The 26,002-nt window shown below is 45.2% G+C and overlaps 1 protein-coding gene across 3 annotated transcripts; it reads right to left on the reverse strand.

The window, feature by feature from the left end:
- Positions 1–2,186: 2,186 nt before the first annotated feature.
- Positions 2,187–25,247, reverse strand: LOC118076033 (methanethiol oxidase). Of its 3 annotated transcripts, none has more exons than XM_088660137.1 (12): positions 25,109–25,247; positions 18,296–18,355; positions 15,131–15,243; positions 12,283–12,468; positions 10,127–10,247; positions 8,110–8,292; positions 7,366–7,544; positions 5,772–5,850; positions 5,194–5,315; positions 4,238–4,330; positions 4,031–4,149; positions 2,187–2,686 (listed from the first exon to the last, which is right to left on the reverse strand). In XM_088660137.1, the coding sequence occupies exons 2-12, from the start codon at positions 18,300–18,302 to the stop codon at positions 2,524–2,526; spliced, it is 1,365 nt and encodes a 454-aa protein (XP_088516263.1). In that variant the 5' UTR covers positions 18,303–18,355; positions 25,109–25,247; the 3' UTR covers positions 2,187–2,523. The 3 variants fall into 3 exon arrangements, with proteins under 3 accessions (XP_088516263.1, XP_034954422.3, XP_088516264.1); XM_035098531.3 differs by lacking the exon at positions 25,109–25,247 and adding an exon at positions 24,442–24,594; XM_088660138.1 differs by lacking the exon at positions 25,109–25,247 and adding an exon at positions 20,375–20,696 and having other exon boundaries at positions 2,200–2,686; positions 18,296–18,349.
- Between the last annotated feature and the right edge of the window lie 755 nt (positions 25,248–26,002).

Below are 26,002 nucleotides of genomic sequence, written 5' to 3' on the forward strand. Positions count from 1 at the left end.
CTACGATCCTGTGATACACTTGAAGCACACCTAGAGCACCAAATAATCCCAAGAATTTCAGTTTACCCCTCATCTAAATATTTTTCTATGTGATTTTTGACAAAGAGAGGTGTGGTGTAGTGGTTCCTAACCTACCTCACAGGGTGGTTGTAGGGATTAAACTAGCCACCTTGAGCTCCAGGAAGAGGAATGGAATATGGAGGCAATAAATAATAATAAAAATAACCCTTGCAAAGCGGCTTAATGGTTATTGCCTGTTCATTTTGCTGAAACACACATCCTTTCCTCATACAACCTTTGCATATCCATTTTTGCAGTGCTTTTCCCCCCTAGAGGGACACGGGTACGCATATCACAAAGCATTTTGTGAATCTTTGTACTTTGGTCCATTTACTGTATTTATTTTCCCCAGTTTGAACGATAAAATGGTGATTTTTCTCAAGTCCAAAGGAGAGTACCCCTAAACATTTTTTAAAGAAAAAACAACAACTACCCCTAACTACTTTGCTAAATTAAGAAAAGGGTGTGTTCTGCAGTGTGGCTGTTCACAGATTGCTTCAGAAACTACAAATTGCACAGGGTTTATCTTTAAAAGCAGGCTGGGTCAAAATTTATTACGCACGGCTATTTGCTTCCGTCAAGAACTGGAAGTGGTTTAAGGACAGTCTCTCCTGGCTTTCAACAATAATGGAGGTAGACAATCTAGGGTGCCAGAGGGCTGGGCCCTCTACTATACTGGATCCCTATACTGGATCCCTATACCTGCAAGGGATCTGGGTGGGCTTTTTGTTCCAGGAAGGATGCCGTTTAAATTGCTAGGTGGCTGTTTGACCACCAGGTGACGCTGCAGCCCCAGGAATGAATGAGTTTGCGGAAACTGTGGGTCACTCTCACCCATTTGTCTGGGTCTGGAGGGTGTTTTTGGAGGCATGGGGAGGGCAGGTCTCCTGGGTTTCAGGCAGGGAGCACCGCAGCCCCATATCTGGAGATGCCAGGGATCGAACTTGGGAACTTCTGCATGGGAAACGGGTACTCAACCACAGGGCAGAAAGTTGTGCGTCTCGTAATTGTTTCAAAACGACCGGTTCTTCGCACACAAACACATTGTCCCCTCTACTTTGCAGGGGATCATTCTCTCCCATTCAAAAAAAATACCAAAACCCCAAACCTCAGCCTGAATCAAGACCACAGTGTTATGAGAATTATAAGGTCTAAGATAAAAAAATAAATGTACCAGGCAAACACATAGATAGATAAACAAACAAACAAACAAACCAATAGGCTGCATGTCTGAAATGCTTCTCTGCAAGGAGGAAGGAAATGCGAAAACCTCCCCATTGTCTCTGTGCTCACAAATCTTGCCTTAAGGGCACATTTGGGTATGAAAAGGGTGAGCCTGTGACCTGGACTCAGGAATTAAGTATTTACCATCACAAAGGAATAACCAGGCTCTCCATTAAACCCATTAAAAGCCAGGTAAACCCATCAACAGGTTTCCTGACAGAAGTCTAGAGTCCAGATCGAGGGAAGTTATAGTCCAGTTCTATTCTGCCTTGGTCAGAGTACACCTGGAATACGGTGTCCAGTTCTGGGCGCCACAATTTAAGAAGGATGTTGACAAGCTGGAAGGTGTGCAGAGGAGGGTGACTGAGATGATCAGGGGTCTGGAAACAGCCTTATGAGGAACCTTATATATTGTTTTAATTCTATTACTGCAGTTTAATTACATTTTAACTATTACAGTTTATATATTTTTTATCTTTCTGTGTTTTAACTGTGTTGCTTTGATTTCTGTAAAGCTGCCTTGAGTCCTCCTGGTCTGGGGGAAAAGTGGAATATAAATAAATATAATAATAATAAATGCTCTCTGAGCATTTAGCACAGTATAGATGTGAGGTGCAAGGGAAGATTAAATGTGGTCCATTTGATACCTCATGTGCTGCGTTTCCATGTGCTGCTCTGGTTTGCCAGAAGCGGCTTTGTCATGCTGGCCACATGACCTGGAAGCTATACGCCGGCTCCCTCGGCCAATAATGCGAGATGAGCGCACAACCCCAGAGTCGGTCACGACTGGACCTAATGGTCAGGGGTCCCCTTTACCCTTTACCTAGTTTCACATTTTCAGTTATGTAAATAAATCAGACAATCAGACCACCCATTAATGAAGGGGCCATGTCTCAAGCATATGAGATTTTAAAAAAATGTTTATTCATTTTCTGCAGTTCTGTTTTCAACAGTCTTGTCATGCAATGAGTTGAGTGCCAAAACCACCCTATGCCGTCCCCCCCCACTTTAGATTGGTTTATTGTTGTACGAAATATAAGAAAAAAAATACTTTGGGGGTGGGCGGGGAAGAAAACTGCTGACTCAGGAGAGTGAGGGACAATGCCATCCCATGACTCAGCATGTGCATACAGACATTTTTAAAGGATGAAAACCTGTGACGAAGAGACCCTCGGACGCGCTCCCGTAAAGTTAGCTCAGCGGGAGGAAGGATGGGAGAGAGATGCCTGCCCAGACCACCTAGACCCAGATGTCCGAGGTGCAATCTCCCCCGGGGTAGCGCATCTCGTGGGCGCGAGCGGGACCGTAGGGCTCCTTCCCGAAATCCACCAGGAAGTTCGGGTTCACACTGAGGCCGCCGCGCTCGGTGTTCACGTCGATCTGCAGCATGACTGACCCTTCCCTGCAAAAGGCAAAGGCAAAGGGAGCTTAGCAGCTGGCAGATCCTTCGCTTGGCATGCAGAAGGTTCAATTCCCCAGCTTCTCGAGGTACAGCTGGGAAAGACTCTGTGCCTGGAAGCAGGGGGGGTGCTGCCGGCCAGTGCAGACAGGACCAGATGTACAAGGCAGATCCCTGTGTTCCTGCTTAAACCAGACCGTTCATCAGAACCACGAGGACCGTATGCACAATAAGCAAAGAACTATGGGATTACTATTTTAATATACAGGTGAAACTTGGGAAATTAGAATATCGTCGAAAAGTGCATTTATTTCAGTAACGCAACTTAAAAGGTGAAACCAAAATATGAGATAGATGCATGGCATGCAAAGCAAGATGTGTCAAGCCTTTATTTGTTGTAATTGTAATTATTGTTGTTAGGCGGGTAAATTATAAATGGAATGGAAGTAATGAAATGTCATAGCGATGTTTATTTTTGTATTATGGTAACTATTTGTTTTATTCCTGTGGAATTTCCAAAAGAAAGCATCTGTAAAAATTAAAAGAAAAATAAAACATAAGAAGTTGCATTACTGAAATAAATGCACTTTTTGACGATATTCTAATTTTCCGAGTTTCACCTGTATGATCACAGTGGAGAGACTCTTGTGTGGACCAAGATGGAAAGACTTATTGCTGTCTAATATGGAGGAAGGCTCACTGAAGTTATGGGAGACAAAGCTGATTGGTTTGATTAGAGGAAAACCATTGCTGGCATTTATTAATGATAATAATCAGAGATCCCCTTTTGGACTTTTTGCATAAAAGGGAAAATAAATTAATCTATCTGGGAAAACAGAACAGAAAGTAGATCAGTTTAGGTGTCATTCTAGAGTGAATATTTTGAATCATTTCTTTTATATAACTGACTGATGGAAAAATCAGAAGCCCTTTTCATTTTTCATTTCTCTTTCTCCTCTTTTTTTGTTTTCCTTTGGTGTTTTCTCTTTCTCTCTTTGTTCTTATTTAGATTGTTTTATTGTATTGCATTATGAAAAAGCTTTAATAAAGCTTAAAAAAAGAAAAGAACCATGAGGACTGGAATCTTGCTATTATATTTAAGGGAAGGGGCATAGCTCAGTGCATTAGCACTTGCTTTGCCTGCAGAAGGTGCCAGGTTCATTCCCTAGCATCTCCCTGGCAGGGAGGCTGTGACACTTAAAGAATCATAGAATTGTAGCATTGAATGGTACCCCCGAGGGTCATCTAGTCCAACCCCCTGAACTTATGATACACACATACCAGATTTCAGTACAGAGCCGGGGAAGAAGGGGAGGAATCGGCCAGTTAACTGCTTGATTTTCTTACCTGACCATCTGAGGGTAAAACTGCTTGTCCCAAGGTGTGTACAAAGAGGTAGTTGTATACAGCCTCTTACCATCCAAGCTGAGTTGAATCATTTGAGGTCCCCCATAGACCCTCTTTCCCTAAAGGCAGAGAAAATGCGGGGTGAGGAAGGTTCATTTTGGATTCCTCCCCCTCCCTCGCCACCCTTGCTGCTCCAACTTCACTCACCTGGATCATAAACGGGTCAGGCTGGCAGTCCAGCTCATAGTCTTCCAAGACGGTCACCACGCCGCCTTTGTAAATGTTCCCACCAACAAACACCTGGGAGCGCAAAACAAGTCCCCCGAAACCCCAAGAGAGGGAGAGAGAGAGAGAGAGAGAGAGAAAGAGAGAGAGAGAGAGAGAGACGGTCAGCTGAGCTCATGAGCAACAGCATCTTCCAAGGAGCTGCCTGTGAGATTTTGGCTTGACAAGGTCATATCCATGCCTACACTTTTAAAACGTGGCTTTCCCTGCAAAGAATAGTTTGTGGAGGGCTGGGAGTTCTAGCACCACGGGGGGGGGGGGGGACTAGTTCCCAGGATTCCTTGGGGGAAGCATGGAAGTTTGCCTGGCGCCTTCATTATACACCTTTAGGCACCAGGCAAAAACATTCATTTTTAACCAGGCCTTTAGTTGGCCTGATCAACATCCCATACCCTTTTAAAATATGGCTCTTCGGGGGTGGGGGGTGTATTATTGGGTTATTGCTTTTATTTTTATTTTATATACTGTGATTTTTTAAATGTGAACCACCCTGAGACCCCTGGATATAGGGCGGTATAATAATAATAATAATAATAATAATAATAATAATAATAATAATAATAATAATAATAATGGTGTTAGATCAGTAGTGGGGAGTTCCAGGAACATTGAACCCCTTGCTAAAACAGAGCCTTCTTCCTCCATTTTAACCGTCTTTTGTTGCCTGCGAGGTTCTTTTAAATCCCCAGTCGTCATCGTGATGTCCAGGGATTGACAGATGGGTGTTGAATGTGGCCCATGAGGCCAGCCCTGAGGTGGAACTGAACCAAGAGTGTGGATGTGATGAGAATTCTGCGGTCATTTAGCCCAGTATCCTGTTTCCAACCGTGGTCAGCCAGAAGCTTCTGGGAACCCCAGGGGTGGTGGCGCTCTTTTACCTGGCCAACCAGTTTAGGGCAGAACGGGTTGGTGATGTCGTACTGGCGGAGGTCGCCATGCAGCCAGTTGCTCAAGTACAGGAACCGGTCGTCCATTGAAATGAGGATGTCAGTGACGAAACCTGAAATAGGAGAGGGCAGGTCAGCACCCGCTTTCTTTCATTCCTCGGGCTCACTAGGTTATTTTCTGCCACCCAGATTCAAAGACCACACCATTCGTTGAAAGCACTTTGGCGCCACTTTAAGCAGTCATGGCTTCCTTTAGCCCCCAAAGGATTCTGGGAACTATAGCTTGTGCAGGGTGCTGAGAGTCGTCAGGAAGCTCCCAACTCAGAACTACAATTCCAGGCCGTCTTCAAGGGCGGCCCTGCGTGGAGCACATTGCAGTAGTCTAATCTAGGGGTTGCCAAGGCACGGAACAACAGCGACCGGTTCTCTGTCTTCCAGAAAGTGGCGCTAGCTGCCCTATTGACCAAATCCGACGCTAGGTTTTACTCCAGGAACAGTGGCTGCTGGATTCAGTTGAAAGGAACGTGGAAAGCAAGCCACCGGCCGCCCATTTCTTGTTCTTTACTCACCTGGCATTTCGGGAAAGTACCAGCCTGACACCTTCTTGTTTGGAATCTGGATCACCTTTTCGGCTGCCCAGTCCCCATCCTGCAGCAGAAAAGCATGTTGAGAAGGGGGATCTCTGCTGAAGAGCCCAGACAGACCACGGCGTTCCTCCCCAACCCCTGGCTTTCAGTTTCCCCCGCTCAACCATCAGTCAGCATTCCTCGACCAATCTGTGGGCTCTCTGTGGGCTATGTTTTGGGGTTCCCTTCCTGGGATTCACCATGGAGGAAGGTCTGTACTCCTACAAACTTTGGGGCTTCCTCTGAAGCTGTTAAATCATGGGCAGTTCCATTTTTATCCCTCTTGTGCAAGGGATAGAATCATAGAATCGTATAGAGTTGGAAGGGACCTAAGGGTCATCTAGTCCAACCCTGACAGATGGCCATCCAACCTCTGCTTAAAAACCTCCAAGGAAGGGGAGCCCACAACATCCCGAGGGAGACTGTTCCACTGTTGAATAGCTCTCACGGTCTGAAAGTTTTTCCATATTTTTAGTCGGAATCCCCTTTCTTGCAACTTTAATCCAGTGTTTCGGGTTCTACCCTCCAGACCAGCAGAAAATGAGCTTGTTCCCTTCTCAGCACTTGAGATATCTGAAAATGGCGATCATATCTCCTCTCAGTCTCCTCTTTTTCCAGGCTAAACATACCCAGCTCCTTCAAGCACTCCCCATAAGGCTCGGTTTCCAAACCCTTGATCATCTTGGCTGCCCTCCACATTCTAGCTTGTCAATAAAGGAACGTTACACACACACACTGGGCACTGGAAAGAGAAGGACTCGCTGGTCCATCTCGCTCCATGCTGTTAGCCTGGGTTGGCAGATACTTCTTGAGATCTGATATCCAGGGATGCCAGGAACTGAACCTGGAACTTAGCATGCTAATCTGTAACCCGTTCCCCATGCAACAGATCCATAAAATTGGGGTCCATTTAATTTCTCTCTCTCTCTCTTCCTGAAATTCAGGGCTGCCAAGAGGCAGGTACCAGGAATACTGATGTGCTGGGTCCACGGCAAGCAGGGTCTTCAGACCCTGAGTTTGTTTCTGCTTTTCAGAGTCAGTCTGCAGCCCTCCTAGAAAGTTAGTTACCGATCAAAATGTCCTGGTACCCTTTGAAGCAGTTTCTGTGAGATGAGCGAGGCTGGCTGTTCCTGCCTTTCAGCGTTTTTAGCCAATGAGTGAGGTTGGAGCTGTGACTGACAAATGGGTTGTTCAGGCATCAAGTGATAAGAAAATAGGGATATTTTATTGCTCCTGTCTCATTTTCTGGCCCTTGGAATCTCTGTAGTTTGTCCTTCCTTTTTTCCCTAGCAACCAGGAAACATCCTTCCTATGGTGGGTTCATCTGAGATCAGGTACTCCCTAGAAGTTAATTTCTCCAAGTACTGCTACACGAGAAGTGCAGGTGGAGGTTGCAGAATCCCTACCCCAAATGGAATGCCCAGATTTTATGCAAATCTGCGTCCTCTTTCCCAAGGGAGTCAGAGGGCCCGATCCAACAACTGCTTACTGGGCCCCCAAACTCCTGTGGGCTCCCCTGCCCCCCCTTCCTTCTAACCTCTGTCTTGAAGAAATGATGAATGGAACTCTGCAATGTGCAGCCCACCATTCCGTGCGCGGCGTTGGGGTTATGTAGGAAACGGATCTCCAGCGGGGCGGAATCTTCCCCAACATCAATCTGCTGGATGAGGCAGTGGGTCGTCCAGTCCCAGACGTTCAGGCGACGCCCGTAGCGCTCTGCAGAGGAGCAAAACAAGGACAACATCAACCACAGAGGGACCCTGGTCACGATCCTGCAACACCCAAGGAAACAGGCTACTCGGGGCTTTTAGCCCTGAGTGTCAGGAGCGAGCCAGCAGTAAATCACTCTCAATTAGCAAAAACGCAATATGCGACAGAATCTCAGGCCTAGCTCATCTCTGGTAGGTCTTGCCCCCGGGAAGCAGTTGCCGAGACTGCCTCCCCACAGCCGTCTAATTCCCCTCCCCTCCAGGGCTTTTTCCAAGCAATCAGAGACTGTGCCTCTGCAAAGCTAACTTCTCCTCTGCTCTTTTCATGCCTCTTCTGGTTCTGGGAGACCAGGGGGGAGGAGGACTTGTTGCAACAAGAGGGGGAGACACCCATGACACTTAACAGCTCTGAGCCTCCTTCCTAGCTGGTTCCCCCCACCATTCCTCTGCGTTCAACCAGTCCACAAGTGTCATGGGTCAAAAAACCACTGGGATCTGAAGGTGGCCCGAAATCGACCGCCTCAACGGCAGGTTCCCCCTCCCCCCGCACTCGTCTCATACGAAGGATGTACCTTTCTTCAGATCCTCCGGGTTGAAACCGTTCGCAAAGTACTTGGGCACTCCCCACTCGGTGCTGATCATGACATTGTGCCTCGGCTGGTACCAGAAGTCGTAGCCTTGCGGGGGCTCGTCCCCCGGCCGCTCCCAGGTCCCTTTCACTTCCCAGGTCTCCGCGTCAATAAGGATGAACCCACCTGGAGTCACAACAACAACTGTTATCAGAAAGCGACGTATTTACAGAGATAAGCGTGAACTTACGATTTGGGTTGAGGCTGTTGCAGGGAGCGGGGGTGCAAATTAATTCAAACAGGCATGGGGAGGCACACATTTTTGTGTAAGTGAAGCCTGGGTTATGGTGCAAGGATGTGAATAGATGCCAGGAGACAATATATTTATTAGATATTAATAGATATAATAATGATAATGATAATGATAACAATATATTTATACCCTGCCCATCTTGCCACTCTGGGTGGCTCCCAACAGAATATTAAAAACATGATAAAACATCAGACATTGAAAACTTCCCTAAACAGAGCTGCCTTCAGATGTCTTGTAAAAGTCAAGTAGTTGTTTATTTCCTTGACATCTGATGGGAGGGCATTCCACAGGGCAGGCGCCACTACTGAGAAGGCCCTCTGCCTGGTTCCCTGTAGCTTTGCTTTTTGCAGTGAGGGAACTGCCAGAAGGCCCTCGGCGCTGGACCTCAGTGTCTGGGCTGAACGATGGGGGTGGAGACGCTCCTTCAGGTATGCTGGGCCGAGGCCGTTTAGGGCTTTCAAGGTCAGCACCAACACTTTGAATTGTGCTCAGAAATGTACTGGGAGCCAATGTAGGTCTTTCAGGACTGGTGTTATATGGTATTGATGGCTGCTCCCAGTCCCCAGTCTAGCTGTTATTATCCTTCCTCCCTCATGTCTGTTGTTCAGCAGAGTGCATCCCTTTGCAGCTTAAAAGGGGAGCTTAGATAGGCTGGTTTTAGGCTTTTAGTTTAAATAATATAGGATGCACTGCAAGTATCCCACATTGGGGAGCCTGTGGCCCTCCAGATATGGCTAGATTTCAACTCCCATCATCCTTCCTGATCAACGGTGGCTGGGGGCGATGGGAGTTAACATCAGGAAAGCCCTGCAGGGTCAAGCCAAAGGGAACCCATTGGGTCCAGTGCTGGGAATCACAGGTGGAGAGAGGGTTCTTGTGCTCAGCTCCTGCTTTTGGGTTTTCCATGGGGGTATCTCTGGGAGGCCTGCATTAAGACCGTTAGAGGCCCCAAACACTTGGTGCCTCCATATATATCTCTAATTCAAAATATAAACCATAATACAGTAAACCATAAAATAAAGAATTAATGTTTTGTGTGTGTGTGATTTTTTTCTTTTATTGTGGCAGGTTTTTTTTGGTGTGGAACCTGATTCACAATATGGTCCATAGTAAATCCGCCAATGGAAAATTTCTGTGGTTCCCCCCTCCCCTCGATGCCCTTATTTTACTGAATGGTTAATCCAGCCCTGGCCACTGTGAGAAGAGAATGCTAGACTGGATGAGCCCCGCTTTGGCCTGATCCAGCGGCAGGGCTATCCTCATGTTTCTAAACTATTCTTACAGGGTCTCTGGGTGCAGAATGCAGTGCTGGCGAGGCCCCAGCCACTCGCGATCTAAGTATTTGCCCAGAGGCATCTATAAACATATACAGTCGTACCTTGGTTCTCAAACACCTTGATACTCGGACGTTTTGGCTCCTGAGCGCTGCAAACCCGGAAGTGAGTGTTTCAGTTTGCGAACATTTTTTGGAAGCTGAACGTCCAACGTGGCTTCTGCTTGAATGCAAGAAGCTCCTGCAGCCAATCGGAAGCTGCGTCTTGGTTTTCAAACGGTTTTGGGAGTCGAACGGACTTCCAGAATGGATTAAGTCCGACAGCCAAGGTACGATTGTAGTAGCATATGCCAATTGCATACACATTTTGCATCATGGGTCTCTGCTTCCCACAGAGAAGTGTGTAAGTGACACACAAACACAGCTGGCCATACCTTTCCCGTTGCCAAGCGTGTCGGCCAAAGCGCTGATCATCACCTCTCCGCTACCCAGGCAGTGGGATGTGTGTGGGAAAGTCAAGTTGCACTTCTCAAAGACTTCCCTGGGCTCAATAACCTGCGAGGAGAGTCAGGGAGAGAAATAGAGTGGTACCTCTGGTTACGAACGCTTCAGGTTACGAGCTCTGCTAACCCGGAAGTAGCTGCTCCTGGTTGCGAACTTCACCTCAGGATGCGAACAGAAATCATTCAGAGGCACGTACGCATGCAGCAGGAGGCCCCATTAGCGAAAGCGCGCCCCAGCTTAAGAACGGACCTCCGGAACGAATTAAGTTCGTAACCAGAGGTACCACTGTAAGCTTCTGATGTGATTATTCTTCCTGTTCTTTACACAAAAGCACTTTTTTCTTAAAATCTAGGATTCAGCACCCACAGATCAAACTCCAAAGGCTGTCACCAACGAGAGCTGTGATGTGATTAAAATGATCTTCCTCAGTGGATCATGCGAGTTTTGCTGAACTCACCAGTTCTTAATTGCTCCATGTTCTATGTAGATATGTTTTTTCTCAGAGAAACTTATTCTCCTGTTGATGGTTCTTTTTTCCTTATAAAACCTGTCTCATTTCTCTTCTAGATCTTTCATCTTTCGCTACTTTAGCTGCATGGATACACGTTCATCAGCTTTCTGTCTGTTCTTTGTTTTCTTGGTCTGTATCACCAGGAAAACCATATCAATATACCCCTTCCTGGGCATGTTTACTTTTAATGTCCAATCTATTTCTGCTCTCACGATCTCAACTGCATCCTCTGAAAACATTTAAACAACCCCTGCCAAAGCCAGCACTTTTGATGGGAGGGGACCCGCCTCTGCTGATCGTGGCTCAATATCATCTACTCTAATTACAGCTTACGGGTGTAATTGCTTTTGTATGAATTATGTATCATTCTCTTCTTCCTCCTCCTCCTCCTCCTCCTCCTCCTCCTCCGAAGCCTATTGTCGGCTTCTGCAACGCAACAAACTTTTTTTTTATTCCAGCCAATAATGGAGTGAGCCGAAGGTGTTTTTCTGGGTCAGCAAAATATTACCTATACATCTCCCCTAATTTCTACTCTTCTCCTCATCAGCAACCAAATCACAAGGGTGGGTTCTTGTTCCCCTCGTTTGGTCTCATTAAAAGTGGTCCTGTCTTAAGTGCTCATTTCCATTTTATTCATTGTTTAGCCATCCCAGCCAGATCCATCCCAGCCAGAGCCAGGCAAAAACTCAAGGAGGATGCAAAGGAGGGCGAGTAAGAGGTGTAACCTGAGAAGAAGGGGTGTGGTTTAGGAGGGGCATTGCCTGGAGAGAGTTCTGAGGGCCAGACAGAGAGGTCTGGAGGGCCGCATCTGGCTTCCACCCCAGCATTCACCATCCCTGTGTTATAAACCTGTCACCCTCAGAACATTTCAAGACACATCACGGATGCCATAAATGTGGCAGCACCCACACTTCGGAACTCCCTTCCTACGGATGTCAGCTTTCGCTGCCCCCTTATCGGCGTCTGTTAAGAACATTTCCCCCCAGACACACAGGGTGTTGACATGTGAGTTTTTAGCTTACCATTGAATGTAATTTTTTAAAAGAAAGTGTTTTAAATCAGTGGTTCTCAAAGGGCGTGCCACGCTGGTGTGGCAGGAGAGGATGGTAAGTGTGGCAGGAATATTCTAGGGCAATCAGTGTTACATTTTGGGAATGATTCAAATGTTCTTCGGTGGCTGCTGTGCTGATCATATTGCACACACGGTAGTTTTGCTCTTCTATGTTATAAATCAAGCACAGCCAGGAGTTGTTTCTTTTTGTTTTCCAATGTATTTCTTATCAAGAAAAAATTTGTTGTGCTGCCAGCGAATTTCTGAAAGTGTGGCCTAGAGAGAAAAGTTTGAGAACCACTGTTTTAAATATTTGTTTTTAACTGTTTTTCATTGGTGTTTTTTTCTTTTCTTCTTAGGGAACCGCTTGGGAGGTGTGTTTTTTATTATTCTTTTTACAATCAAAAGGTACCTAAATTTTATGAAATAAATGAACGATATATTCAGGACCCTTCAGCTACATCCCCCCTCCCCCCACTCTACCCACGCCTATCTGAGTTCCGCTCCTTTGAGGGAAGACATACTTTAAACATCCTGGGGGCTCGCAGGTCCGTCCCTGTATCCACTATGTAAATGCGGGAAGACCCCAGGCTGGGGAGGACCAGGCGGTTACGCTTCTTGCTGGTGTCCCCGAAGCAGCTGCTGCAGGCATTCCACCCCGTGTGATGCAGCTCATCATCGACATACAGCATGGGAAGGCGATGGATCACCTATTGGGAAGATGGGAGAGGAAGGTAAGAGGTCGCACTTCTGGGCGAGGTGGGGAGGGGGATGTCCACCCCTCTGTCCAAAGCGCTTCCATGTGCGTCTCATTACCAAACGTGCAAACTGAATAGGCTCCCCTTGAAATGTGAACTGAATTCATTTTTCCTTCCACTCTTGCTCATTGCATAGCCGTGCCCTCGCTGCCGCCTGAGGTAGGTGGCTCACTTTGCCTAACAATCGGGCCAGCCCCTGACTCTTCTGATGAAGGCCGTATTTTGAAACGGGCAACTCTATTCTTTTTATTTTAAAAAATGGAAACGTCTTTGTTTTTCTTTTACAAGAGCCTCACCTAGGCTTTGAATACTGAAAAGGAAAATATACACGAGGTGCTTATACAACGAATAATGCTAAAATGTACATTAGCAAATATCAGGCCGTATACGGAATATGGAATTAATGGGCCTAAATTAGTTGCTCTGGGGCTGGTGACATTTCCCAGAGAAGTGATGCCAGCGTCATGTGCATTCATTTAAGGGTGTGTTTATTCGAGGAACCTGAACAAGTTATCACTTAGCACTTAAAGTGGTGATTCCAGCGATATGAGAAAAGGCCGATTTTGCCCCTGGGGTGCAGTTCATGCAAATGAACTGCAGGTGCACAGCTCTGCCCAATCTGGAAGAAACTGTTCTATTAATTTGGCGCATGTTAATTGTTCTCAGGTCTTATTAAGTTGCTTCGTCTTCGCCTTTCCAGTCGTTAGCAAAATGTATCTTGGAATTTGTCAGCAAAGGCCTTCCTGATATTTCTTAAAGGGGACAGAGGGTGGAAATAACTCAGGGCACATACAAAGGGACCCTGCAATGCAGGACTATGCAGCCGTCCCATACAGGATTGGACCTGCAACCTTGGCATTGTCAGAACCATGCTCTTAACCAACTGAGCTAGCCAGGTTTCGGCATGGCTGTTCAAAAAATGAATGAACCAAGGAGGTAAGGAGAGCTCTGCTAGATTAGGTTGGGATCAGGAGAGGCAATCTAAAGTTCCTTTTCAGACAGTGCATAGTTAAACTGTGGAACTCCTTCCTACAAGATGTCCCACAAGACAGAAGGGACATGATAGAGCCATATAAAATTAAGCATGGAATGGTGAAAGTGGATGGAATTCTTCCCCCCCCCCCTTCTCTCATAGCCCTAGAATTTCATGGGCATTGAACTCATCCAATGAAGCTGAATGCTGGAAGATTCAGGACAGAATCTCCACTGTGCAAAGAAGATCTGCCTTTTCCTGATTCCGCCTTTCAGCTTTTCGGCAGCCAGTTTCTGCAGAGGCCTTTGGTTTCAGGGAATGGGGAGTGTCGAATAATGAACCCATAAGAGGACTTTTAAGGCAGAGATGCTTCCCCAGAAATTAGTCTCCCCCCACTCCTTAGGTTTGAGCTCTCTTTCATCTTCCCCCCGGGGGTTGTCTTTCCAGACGATTCTAATCGAGGTTGCCTGCCGCCGCTGTTTATAAACATCTAGCTCTGCATCTCCACAACGAAAGAAAATAAAACCCTGTGCAATGTGGCAGGTGGAACAAGGGAATAACCCAAGCTCAGGTCCAATGGGAGCCTGGTAAATCGCCCTGGGGCAGACACCCTCTGCCATTTGGGTGGGGGGCAAAGCAGCACCCCTCAGAGCAGCCTTGGGTGCTTGGGTTCAGCCGCCATCTCTGCCACACAGGCAGCGTGGTGCAGTGGTTAGAGTGCCGGACTTGGACCTCTGGTAGAGAGCAGGGTTGAAATCCCCACTTGGCCACAAAGCTCATCTGGGGTGAGCTTGGGGCAGCCAATCTCTCTCTCGGCCTAACGTAATCTCATGGGGTTCTTGTGGGGATTAACTGAGGAGGGAAAGAACCATGTAAGGGTATAACCAAAGTCAGGGTATAAATGCAGTTGGTTAGAGTGAGGAGCTGATAATGCCACCAGCATATTCCTGCAGTGCAGGGAGTTGGACGAGTCTCTGGTTCTATCACAGTAACATTTCTCACAGACACCCAGAGCAAGGCCAGGTAGGGGGAGAACAGTAGGAAATTTAAATGGTGGCTACACTTAATGGAAGGGGGGGGGTGCTCAGGGCTCACATTAGCAGTCGATGCCATCCAAGTGCCAAGGCCCCTGGCAGTTCCCCTAGAATGCCAGGCGCCAATGTTCACCTTGCTAAGATTCCCAGGCTATAAATCAGCTAGTGGCAGAAAGCGTAATTAACCGTTGGCAGCAATACACAAAGGAGTCAGAGTTCACATTTACATGCCTCTCCTGCCCCACTTTGCACCGTGGGTTCTGAATTCGAATGCTGCCTCGCTGAAGTAAGGCTCTCTTCCCTGGCTAGATAGTTTGGCTGCTAAACCATTTCTTTCCTACATGATACTTTCCAACCTGAGAACTGTGGATCTTTATCAACCATTCTTGGAGGTGAATCTTTCGTGAGGCTACAGTCCCCAAAGACAGGCTTTCGACTGTGTGGTAAAGATTCCTAAAGCCAGCTTTCCCAAGTCTGACGCCTTCTCCAGCTGCTTTGAACTACAGCTCCCATCAACCCCACCTGCGCTAGCTGGGGCTGATGGGAGTTGTAGTCCGAAGCAGCCAGAAGGGGCACCAGGTGAGAGAAGGCGGATCTAATGTGATACCTGGCAATAGCAGGGAGATTCCGGATCCACATCCACCGTAGCAAGGTAATCAGGCTGCTGTGTTCCGGTCCCAGTTAAGATGCAGGGCACGTAGATCAGCTTCTCTCGTGGACCTTCAGGGGGGGAAAGTCCATATTTAGGGATCTGTCTTGAGTGAGGAAAGGGATGAGCTCTGAGCCACTCAGCCCAAGCTTAGAGAAATCTTTTTGCAAAGCTTACCTGTCTCTAATGCCATCCTAACAGTCTTTCAATATCACCTTGTCTCAACGATTCCTGTAGGATGTGCAACAATCTGTTCCAATATGACATACAGTACTGAATGTGATTTCTCTAAGGTTACTTAGTGAGACTGAGCACAAGAGAAATCCCAGGAACAGGCATTCAAAGGCACCCTGCCTCCAACAATGGAGGGAGAACATCACATACCACCCAACTTTTTCAGATCAAAAACCTGGATGGGAGTCTTCCGGGGTGCCCTCCCAGACGAGTCACGTGACCTGTGTTGTGATATCGCCCCGAAAAAAAGCTTTTTCAGGGACAAAATTGTGGCACCCAAAATGGCCACCGTGATCTCGTGTGAGAAAATGGGGTGTCCCGTTTTTCCCAGGACACTTGGCGGGTATGACATCGCCATACTGGCTAATAGTCATGGATAGCTTTATCCTCCACAAATTTGTCCAGTCCTCTGTTAGTGTGTCATGATCCAATACACGGAAGCTGGGATGCTTACACCAAATCCTAAAACTGAAAATCCTGCTTGAGGGATCAGGTTGGCTACTGTGAGAACAGGACGCTGGACTGGATGGGCCATTGGCCAGATCCAGCAGACTCTCCTTATGTTCCTAATATTTCAGTGGAAGATTATAAGAGCTGCTAAGTTGTTTTAGGGAAGGGAGGTGGAATTTGTGGGCCTCCAGATGTCACTGGGCTCAGACTCAGATGCAGGTGGCACAATTAAAAGATGGTTGGCAGGTCTTGCGTCCACAAAATATTAGACTTTATGTGACAAAAAAAGTGCCTGGAAACTGTGGAAGTGAAATCAGAATGAAGGCTCTTTAAATAGCCATCATCGTCTAAGGTCTCCCTGCAAGGAGGAAACCAAAGCTTTACCTCTGATGCACATTCAAAACACATTCTTTCCCTCAAAGGACACTGCAGTTTACCTCACACAAGAGTTATAATTCCCAGCAATGAACTACAGTGCCCAGAATTCCTTGAGGGGGGAGAAGGGGCTTCGGAGGAGCTTTAAAAGTATTGTGCGCACCACAGCCTAAGATAAATGCTCAGTCAACAGGCCGCCTAGAAGCATCATCTGATTCACAATTCCCAGTGACTCTGCATTTTCTGAATTCAGATGCCCAGGGAAATTTTAATAAGCTGGCAGAGTAGAATGTCTTCGTTTATTACTTTCACACCTTCAAAGGAGAAAGCTTTGATTAATTGAAAGTAATTTGTTATGTGCCAGCTTGGACAACTTTCCTTTATTGTGCTGAGTGTAATATGTGGTGCTGTTAAGAGGCATGGAAGGTTAATATAGAAGGCTCAAAAGACTTTGAGTGTGGTTATTAATTCTTATTTCACCCTTCATCCGAGGACCTCAGGGCAGCGTAAATGTCCCTGCTACCGCTTCATCAAGGCAGGTGATGCCTGGCTTAATGTGTGTTTAGTGGGGAATTTAATCCAGGCCTCTTTGATGTCAACCCAGTGCTCTAACCGCTACACTGCTCTGGGTGCAGTTTCTTATACATTTCAGAAAGGGTATTTGAATGCAGACAATGAAGTGGCATTCATATCACCTGGCCATAATGATGCAGGCCCAGGTAACTACCAGGTTGGACTACTGCAATGCGCTCCATGTGGGGCCACCCTTGACATTGGTTTGGAAACTGCAGCTAGTGCAGAATGTCTTGACTTTTGGCTGGAACAGTTCTGCACCGGTGCATTCAGTACCTTTTGTGTGTGAAAAAAAGGAGGTGCCCGCACTCATATCTTGATAAAAGTGCCGGGTGTACCAGCACACAATGAGTGCATTACTCCAAAACTGAAAGCTTTGCAGTGGCTACTGGTATATTACTGAGCTAAGTTCTGTTAGTTAGTGTAGAAATCCCTAAATGGACCAGGTTACCTGAAGAGATATTTTTTATTCCTTATTCCCAGATCATTGTGATCATCTGGAGATGCCCTCCTGACTGTCCTATGGTTTTCATGTACAGTGGACCCTCTAGTTATGTACTGCTCTGGATACGTAACTTTCGGGTTACAAAGGTCATATCGTTACTTATCTCTTTGATATCTGGTGGAAGGATGTTCCACAGGGCAGGTGCGAGTTCTTAGAAGAGATGTTAAGAGGCCCCTGTTCCCCTCCCAGAGTTACAATTCACAGAGTTCCCTGTGGAGAGCAATTCTGATTGTTAAACCACTCTGAGAATTGTACCTCTGCAACAGGGGCCTCTCAACATCTCTCAGCACTCTTAACAAAGTACAGCTCCCAAGATTCTTTAGGGGAAACCATGACTGCCTAAAGCGGTATCACACCACTTTAAATAAACAGTGCAAATGTGGCATAAGCTTCTTCACAAGCCAAGGCTTCTAGGGTGGTGGCCTCCACAATTTGGAATGTTGTTCCTACTGAAATCAGACAGGCCCCAACAATCCTGACATTTTGTCACCTGCCGAAAATGTTCCTGTTTCGCCAAGCATTTTCCGAGAATGAATTAGATCCTTCTGCATTTTATAGTTTATGAAGTTTTGATGCTTTTATTGTACAACACCACTATTAAATAGCTATAGCTAGAGATTGTTTGTAAATTTTCTTATAATAAAAATTAAAAAACCTGAGCCCTTCTGGAACAGAGCAGTCCCCACACCCTTCCTCCCACAGCAGCTAACTGGATGTCCCTAGGAAGACCAGAAGAAGGGCACAAACAGAACAGCACATCCTCTCTTACACCCTCAACAACTGGTCTTTCAATGTATCCTGCTCCTTTACCTGGAAGTTTTGCCATAATTATTAGCCACTGATAAACCACACCTCCTCTGTACTTGTGCCTAATCCCTTAATCTTCCTCCTGAGCAATCTTGATTGCTACCGGTAAACCTGATTGTCGTGTGGGTTGAAATAAGGTCTCGATTTCTGGCCAGTGGTGGAATCCATGTGAGACTTACCTCTCATAGCATCCAGAGGTGTCGCATAACCTGGGCCATGACATCCACACTGCTCTGTAGCTTTTGGAAGAGGGAGAAGGAAAGCGTCAGTATATCCACATTATTATTATTATTATTATTATTATTATTATTATTATTATTATTATTATTATTATCTTACAGCAATAAAAGCACATACATTAAAACCAGCATTAAAAAACAGAGAAAGATGTCAAACTTATTCATGTTTTTAAAAAGGCAGGACTGAAACAAATATCCCACCCACTGAGGGAGTCCAGCAGATACTTTAAATTATTTACTTCTAATGAGAGACTGACAAGTAAAGGATGCAATCATAGAGCCAGTGCTTTTTTCTGGAGGGATGCAGGGGTACACATACCCCTAAACATTTTGTGAATCTAAGTTTGTCCTCATTGAGGGGCAGTATTTCAATATGAGTAGGAAAATGAGCGTATCCCTAAACAAGTTTTTTTTTTGGGGGGGGGGGGGAAGCACTGCATAGGGCTGTCTTCAATTCTAGTCTTACTCAAAATAGTCCCGATTAAGTTAATGGACACGGCTAAGGCCATGTTCACGTCACACATTTAAAGCACCGTGATACCAACTTTAAACACCCATGGCTTCCCCAAAATAATTCTGAGAGTTGTAGTTTGTCAAGTGTGCCAAGATTTGTTAGGAGAAGACCCCCTATTCCCCTCACAGAGCTACAATTCCCAGAGTTCCTTAGGGGAAAGGGTTTGGATGGTAAACCACTCTGAGAACTGTAATCCTGAGAGGGGAACTGGGTTTTCCTCCTATCAACTCCCAGCACCCATGACAAACTACAGCTCCCATAGGAGCCGTGACTGTTTAAAGCGGTATCATGGCTCTTTCAAAAGTGCACTGTGGATGTTGCCTGCCTTAGGCAAATTAATTCCTGCTGCATCATGGCAGGCCTGGCCTGGTCCATTGTCTTCTGGTGGCCACATCCACTTAATTCAAAGCACTAGAATACCACTGTAAACAGTCGTGGCTCTGCCCCGCAAAGGACCCTGGGAACTGTAGTGCTGCTGAGCATTTTAGGAGGACCCCGCGCACCCCCACCCAACCCCGGTGCCAGATTTACGTATAAGCTAAACAAGCTATAGTTTAGGGTCTCACTCTCTCGGGGGCCCCAAAAAATATTTAAAGGGAAAAAACGATGTACATTTCTAAAATATAAGATAAAAAACAAATAAAATAAAACCTACACTCAGCAACAGGGTTTTGTGTTGTGTAGGCTCCTATGATGTAAATCATGGGGCCCCGCCTGCTAGCCTGCTCCCTAAAATATCACTGGTTTGCTATTATTATTTCATGATATAGCAAGTTTCTAGAGACTAGAAATGTGCTCTGGCGTGCTCTGGTCCATGGGGTCACGAAATGTGCTCTGGTCCATGGGGTCACGAAGAGTCGGACACAACTAAACGACTAAACAACAACAAGAGACTAGATTCTGAGTCTTTGTAAATTGTGTTTCTAAAGGAACCTGTTATTGCCAGATGCCAATGTGTTTGCATTACTAAGTTTGTTATGAATAAAAAATCATTTTAAGTTAGAGCTTAATAATTATTTCACTATTAATATACTTTTTCTTAATTGTATTTCAGTTCAACAATTATTTTGATGAAATACATATTTTGTGATGTGCAAATGGCTCTAGGTCCCTATTAGGTCCATAAATTACCATATAGCATATATTCAACACGAAAAACAGCAAATAATTGTTGTTGACAAAGGACAGCTGGACATATAAAGGGCCCTGTTAGCTTCAGTAGCTTAGGGCCTCATCAAACCCAAATCCGGCCCTGTGTGTACAACTGTCCACAGCACCCTTAAAAAAACTACAACTTCCGGGATACTTGGGGGAAACGGACGGGACATGGCATCATAACATTTAAAATGTATGCCACCACCAAGAAGACACCCTCCGCCCCTCAATATTCAACCGAAATCTTCTATCCTGAGCCCGCTAGACCTAATCTTGAGAGCAAGAAGCCTCTTGGCTTCTTCTTCTTCTTCCTTCTCCTCCTCCTCCTCCTCAGGATCCAGTCTTTGCACCTGCTTGCAGTTTGAGTTGAGAAAGAGTTGAGCTGTACACTCGTATAGCCATTCCCACAATCTCTGCGCAACGGCCCTTGCGGTCTTTTGAAGACAGGTGGGTGGCAAAGGCAGAGGGGGGAGCGCAATAAAGGACGGACGAGTCAAGGCTGGGGGGCATTAATAGGGGACGGACCACTAGAGGAAGGCTTTGTTCCCAGAGTCTCATGTAGAAAGAAGGGCAGATCCCACTGATGGATTATGCAGAAATGGCTAAAATGACCGGAAGGGTCAGAAATCAGGTAGACCCAAAATTTCAATAAGGAATGGGGGAAATTTATATCCTATCTTAAAAGAAAAACATTGTAAACAGTTAAAACTGTTAGTAGGACATTGGAATATCATTGGCAGCTTAATGGTGAATTTTGGACACAATGGAGATGTAAAAGATTTGGATTATCATAAAAGATGCAGGAGGAAATGATTAACAGTAGAGGAGGAGGGAAGTCCAAGAGTTTCTTTGGAATCTTGTTTTTACGTTATATGTTCGATATATGTGATTGTAAAATTTCAATCTGAAAAGCCAAATAAATAAATTTATTTTAAAAAAGAAAACAAAGAAAGAGCTTTGGTCTTCCAAGTTCACTATGATAATACCCAAATAACAGAGGGTTTTTTTAAAAAAAAAAGAAAAAAGAAATGTAATTTTTAGGAGAGATTAAAAGGTAAAATAAAGATATATATTTTTAAAAAAATGTAGTTAGGGTTGTGTTCAACACTCCCCACCCACCGGCCCGGCCAACTTTACAAGTTATATCGTTTGTTTCAGTGCTTTAACAGTGTAAACAGCTGTTGCAGAAAGGCAGCATATAAATGCAATTCATAAATCAAAATTATTCATGATTAAATATTAATTTTAATAAGATACTCAGACTAATGCCATTGAAATTGGATGGATTAAAATTAGTTCGTCATTTCAATAGGTCTCCTGTGAGTAGGGCTGAAGCTTGGCTACAAGCTTTTCTGCTTAAAGGGTTACCATATTTCAAAAAATCCAGACACAAAAGTTGAGGGGCCCCCCCAAAATTTTTGAGTTATTTTTAAAGATTATTGGCTTGCCATACATCTGAATCTTCCTGGATGTTTTCTGGCCGATTTCTGGCCAGACACTGCTTCTGACCACAGTATTATGAGAATGTCAGGGAATATTATGGGTTGGATCCAAGTACATTATATTGTCGGCAGACCCATTCAAATGAATAGACCTAAATTTGCCGGATTATTTATTCTTAGTGGGTGCACTTGGACTAACGTTAGACATAACCCTCAGAATTTGTAAGGAATGTGGAGATAGTATGAAGTTGCATGATGTTGTTAATATAGAAATTATGGGATGAATCCAGCTAAGTTATGCAATGTATCCAGAATAGACGCATTGAAATTGATGGATCCAAGTCAGTCAGGTCCATTCATTTCAAGAGATTTACCCTGAACAGATCTAACACTGGCTACAACCCTATAATAAAGCTTTTTAAAAATAATAATTCTAGAGAATGTTTAGTTTGTCACTGTAATGCACACATAAGGTGTTTGCTTCACGATACCACAAATCATGATCAATATCTTCATGTGTTGCCCATTAATTAATGCACTCCAAACTAGTTTTGAGGGTGTGTGGCCGGCTTTACAGAAGATGGTGGCCTATTTGATGGGCTATCTAGTAGGGCTGCCGTATGTCCAGGTTTTCCCAAACACATCCGGGCATTCAGCCCAAAAATGGGGTCTCGGCAGATTTTTGGCAAATTGGCAAAATGTCTGGGAAAACCTAGACATATAGTTAATGTTTTTTATAAAATCATTTAAAAATTCAAAAAAAGCCCAATACTTTTATTTTATGACCAAAAAAAGCTCTATAAATTTCTCTGGATTTTCACTTTTGGGAATATGGCCACCCTGTATCTAGTCCAGGTCTGATTTAAAGATGAAGTAAGATACAGTAAGAAGGGAGAACAGGAAATGCCTTCATACTGCCCACCCACAAGGTTCTAGCCAATGTTAGTCCTACTCAGATTAGATCAATAGAAACTAATCAACATGAGTAATTTAGGCCATTTAATCTAGCTAGATTCCACCAGCAATTAGCTCCTGGTAGATGACTGTGCACCCTTGAATGGAAACTCCCCCGTCCGCATCAATCATTGTTGTTTATTCCCTTCCAACTCAATAACATTTGCATGGGTGCAGGCCTCAAAACTGGTCAGACCACACCTGGAATATTGTGTCCAGTTCTGGGTGCCATAGTTTAAGAAGATTATTGACCAGCTGGAATGTGTGGAGAGGAGGGTGACCAAGACATGATCAAGGGTGTGCAAGCCAAGTCTTATTAGGAATGGTAAAGAGGAGATATGACAGCCATCTTCAAATATCCAAAGGCCTGTCACATGGAAGATGGAGCAAGCTTGTTTTCTCCTGCTCTGGAAGGTAGGACCCGAACCAATGACTGCGAGTTATAAGAAAGGAGATTCCAACCAAACATCAGGGCATAGCTGCCAAGTTATCCCTTTTTTACAGGGATTTTCCCTTATGCTGAATAGGCTTCCTCGCGAGAAAAGGGAAAACTTGGCAGCTATGCATCAGGAAGAACTTTCTGACAGTAAGAGGTGATCGACCATGGAATGAACCGCCTCAAGGGGTTTTGGGCTCTCCTTCATTGGAGGTTTTTAAGCAGAAGTTGGATGGCCACCTGTAAGATATTATTTAGCTATGGCTTCTGCTGACCAAACCCTGTGGCCCCTTCAGCAGTCAGCCCCTCCTCCCAATCCCAATCCTCAGGGTCCCACCACCAATCTCTGGGCTCTGAGCCTTCTTCCTCTGGGGATGTGTGTGTCTCCTTCAAGGGTTCCCCAGCTGGTGCCTCACAGCACTCCTCGTCATGCTTTTAATTGTGCATTCATGACGATTTGCACTCATGATGGTCTCAGGGCCCTTATACACGATCTTGCCTTCAAAAGTTCAAGGAAGGGCATATGGCTTCATTTCCAATCAGAGCATTTCCCTTAACGTCCTACCGAAATCCTGCCACAAACATTCCCCATTTATTTTTCGTCCTGCTTTCGTTTTGCAAAAGTGCCCCCTCCCGAGGGCAATTGTGCAGTAACGTTGGGGAAGCATCGCAGAAAATGAACTAATGGAAATGGAATCCTGTGTGGACGGTCTGGTATCAATCCAGCACTGATGCACTATTATTGCATCAATGCCCGTACAGAAAAGCCTCACCAGTCTGGAGAGATCCTGAATGAATGAATGAACTAAAAGGGAATGCTAACTCCAAGTAGGCTTGCTAAGATGTACAGGACTGAATGAGATAAGTGCTGGAGATGCAAAGAGGTGGAGGGAACGTTCTTTCACATGTGGTGGACTTGTAAAAGGGTAAAAGGGTATTGGGAAATGATCCATAATGAATTGAAAAAAATGTTTAAAAGTACTTCCCACTCCCACCCCCCCAAAAACAGAGTCCTTTCTGTTGGGGATAATTCAGATTGAAATTCCCAGGTGTCAAAAAAGGTTATTGATGTATGCTACTACTGCAGCCAGTATTTTGTTAGCCCCAAAATGGAAAACGAGCGAGGACGCAACCAAAGAATAATGGCAACTCAAGTTGAAAGAATATGCGCCGCTCGCAGACTTACCATATAGAATAAGAAAACAAGAAGAACATACGTTTAAAGAAGATTGGAAAACGTTTATTGAATACATGGGGGTGGGAATTGTGCACACTTGAAAACGTTGGCACCATTAAGATAAATTCAACAGTGTAGATAAGTTTTGATGGATGTAATAAGGGAATACTGAATGGTTTAGTTTATATAAAATATGCAGGGATTTATGATATGCAAAATGAACCAGGGAAAGGGAAGAAGGGAAGTCATTTCTATTTTAAGGATGTTAAGATGAGTATTTTAAATTGTAAAACAGAAAATTTAATAAAAACTATATACTGTATATATAAACAATACCGTAATAATAAAATAAAAGAGAATGCTAATTATTGCTCCAGCCAGCCAAAGACAGAGAGGGTCATTTCTTACCTCCTTTGTTGGGCTCCTCTTGTTCCGGGACAACCCCTCCTTTTGTCTGATACATTCTCTCTGTGCGCCTGACGGTGGTAAGAAGCTGCTCAAGATCTGCTTATACCCAGAGGGATCCTCTAAATATATAAGTGTGCACACACACCTCAGAGGATACCAAAAAGGTGGGTGAGGAAGGCGTGGTCTTGTAAAGGAACTAATTAAGGGAAAAGCTGACTCCCAAGAAAGTGGAGCACTTTCCTGGCCCGCCCACCCCATCCACCTGTAGCCAGGTGATCACATGCCCTTTGGAGATCACAGAGTTCAGGAGGAGACAGTCGCAGAAGATTTGGATTCCGGTTGGTCCAGTTCCTCTTCTCACAAGGGCTTTAATGAAAGCATATGTTGGGATGGCATGATCTCTAACTGTGCCTGTTTATTTGAAGCCCTCATTTCTCTCTCTTTAGTCAATTTGGGGGCCTTTAAAAAACGTAAAGGGACACCTGACCGTTAGGTCCAGTCGCGGACGACTCCGGGGTTGCGGCGCTCATCTCGCTTTACTAGCCAAGGGAGCCAGCGTACAGCTTACGGGTCATGTGGCCAGCATGACTAAGCCGCTTCTGGCAAACGAGAGCAGCGCATGGAAACATCGTTTACCTTCCCGCGGGAGTGGTACCTATTTATCTACCTGTTTGTTGAACTAATTGGCCGGTGAAGAATTCAACGAAACAATAGTTGTTATCCGGAAACACTGTTCAGCAGAGTTCAGGGTTGGACATCAGAATTGGACATTGCCGATTACAAAGCTTCACAGCTTTTTCTCCACCGGGTAAAGTCTGGCACCGTGATTCATTGAGTACTTTCAGAGACATAGGCGTACCTGGGGGGGAGAGGCGGGGGCAGCTGCCCCCACCCTAGAAACAAAAAATTAACGTATTTTACAGACCATAACCAGCACTTTTCCCCTCCAAAAGCTGAAGTGGAAAAGGGCAAACGGGAGACGTGCTTTGCTTTAGCGAGAGCCGCTTGGTTTCCGCTTGTTGGGGGCGGGAACACAGCTGTAACAAAAACACATCAAATAAATAAAGCAAAGTGGCTACCGGTAGTTAAGCAGTTAAGACAATGGAGCAGATATCCCCTTTCAGGCAAGATTTTATAGCTCACCACTTCACCCTATTGTTCTTCAGTGGGAGTTGTTAATGAGCATTCAGGGATCGCATTAAGAGTTCTATTGGCAATTTAATGAGGGTGCAGAGGATTCAATTTGACTGAGGTGGCTCTGCAAGGCTAAAAGGAAGTGAATAAGAAAAGGGGGCGGCTGTAGCTTTGATAGACACAGTGATGTTTATAAAAAGCAGTGGTGTTCCAGTCTGCCCCTCCTCCTGCATCTGTATACTGTAAATCAGGGGTGGCCAACTCTGATCTACTCACAGAGTTAAAAACTGGGAGTGATCTACCCCCTTTTGGGAGGGTTCAGGTCAAAGCTGTTGAGTTTTTTTAAGTAAGGGAAGCCCTGTTTTGGGGGGTTTAGGTCAAACTTGTTGAGCTTCTTTTAGGAGGGAGGGAGGCCCATTTTTGTTTA

This window comes from Zootoca vivipara, chromosome 16, assembly GCF_965207765.1.
Source record: "Zootoca vivipara chromosome 16, rZooViv2.hap1.1, whole genome shotgun sequence".
Classification (NCBI taxonomy): Eukaryota; Metazoa; Chordata; class Lepidosauria; order Squamata; family Lacertidae; genus Zootoca; species Zootoca vivipara.

Coding starts and splice junctions, on each gene's coding strand:
- LOC118076033 (XM_088660138.1), bottom strand. CDS start 20,582: ATGAGACTCTGGGAACAAAGCCTTCCTCTAGTGGTCCGTCCCCTATTA. Junction 10,248..12,282: donor GAGCCCCCAGGATGTTTAAA/GTATGTCTTCCC, acceptor CTCTCCTCGCAG/GTTATTGAGCCCAGGGAAGT. Junction 8,293..10,126: donor CACGCTTGGCAACGGGAAAG/GTATGGCCAGCT, acceptor TTGTGACTCCAG/GTGGGTTCATCCTTATTGAC.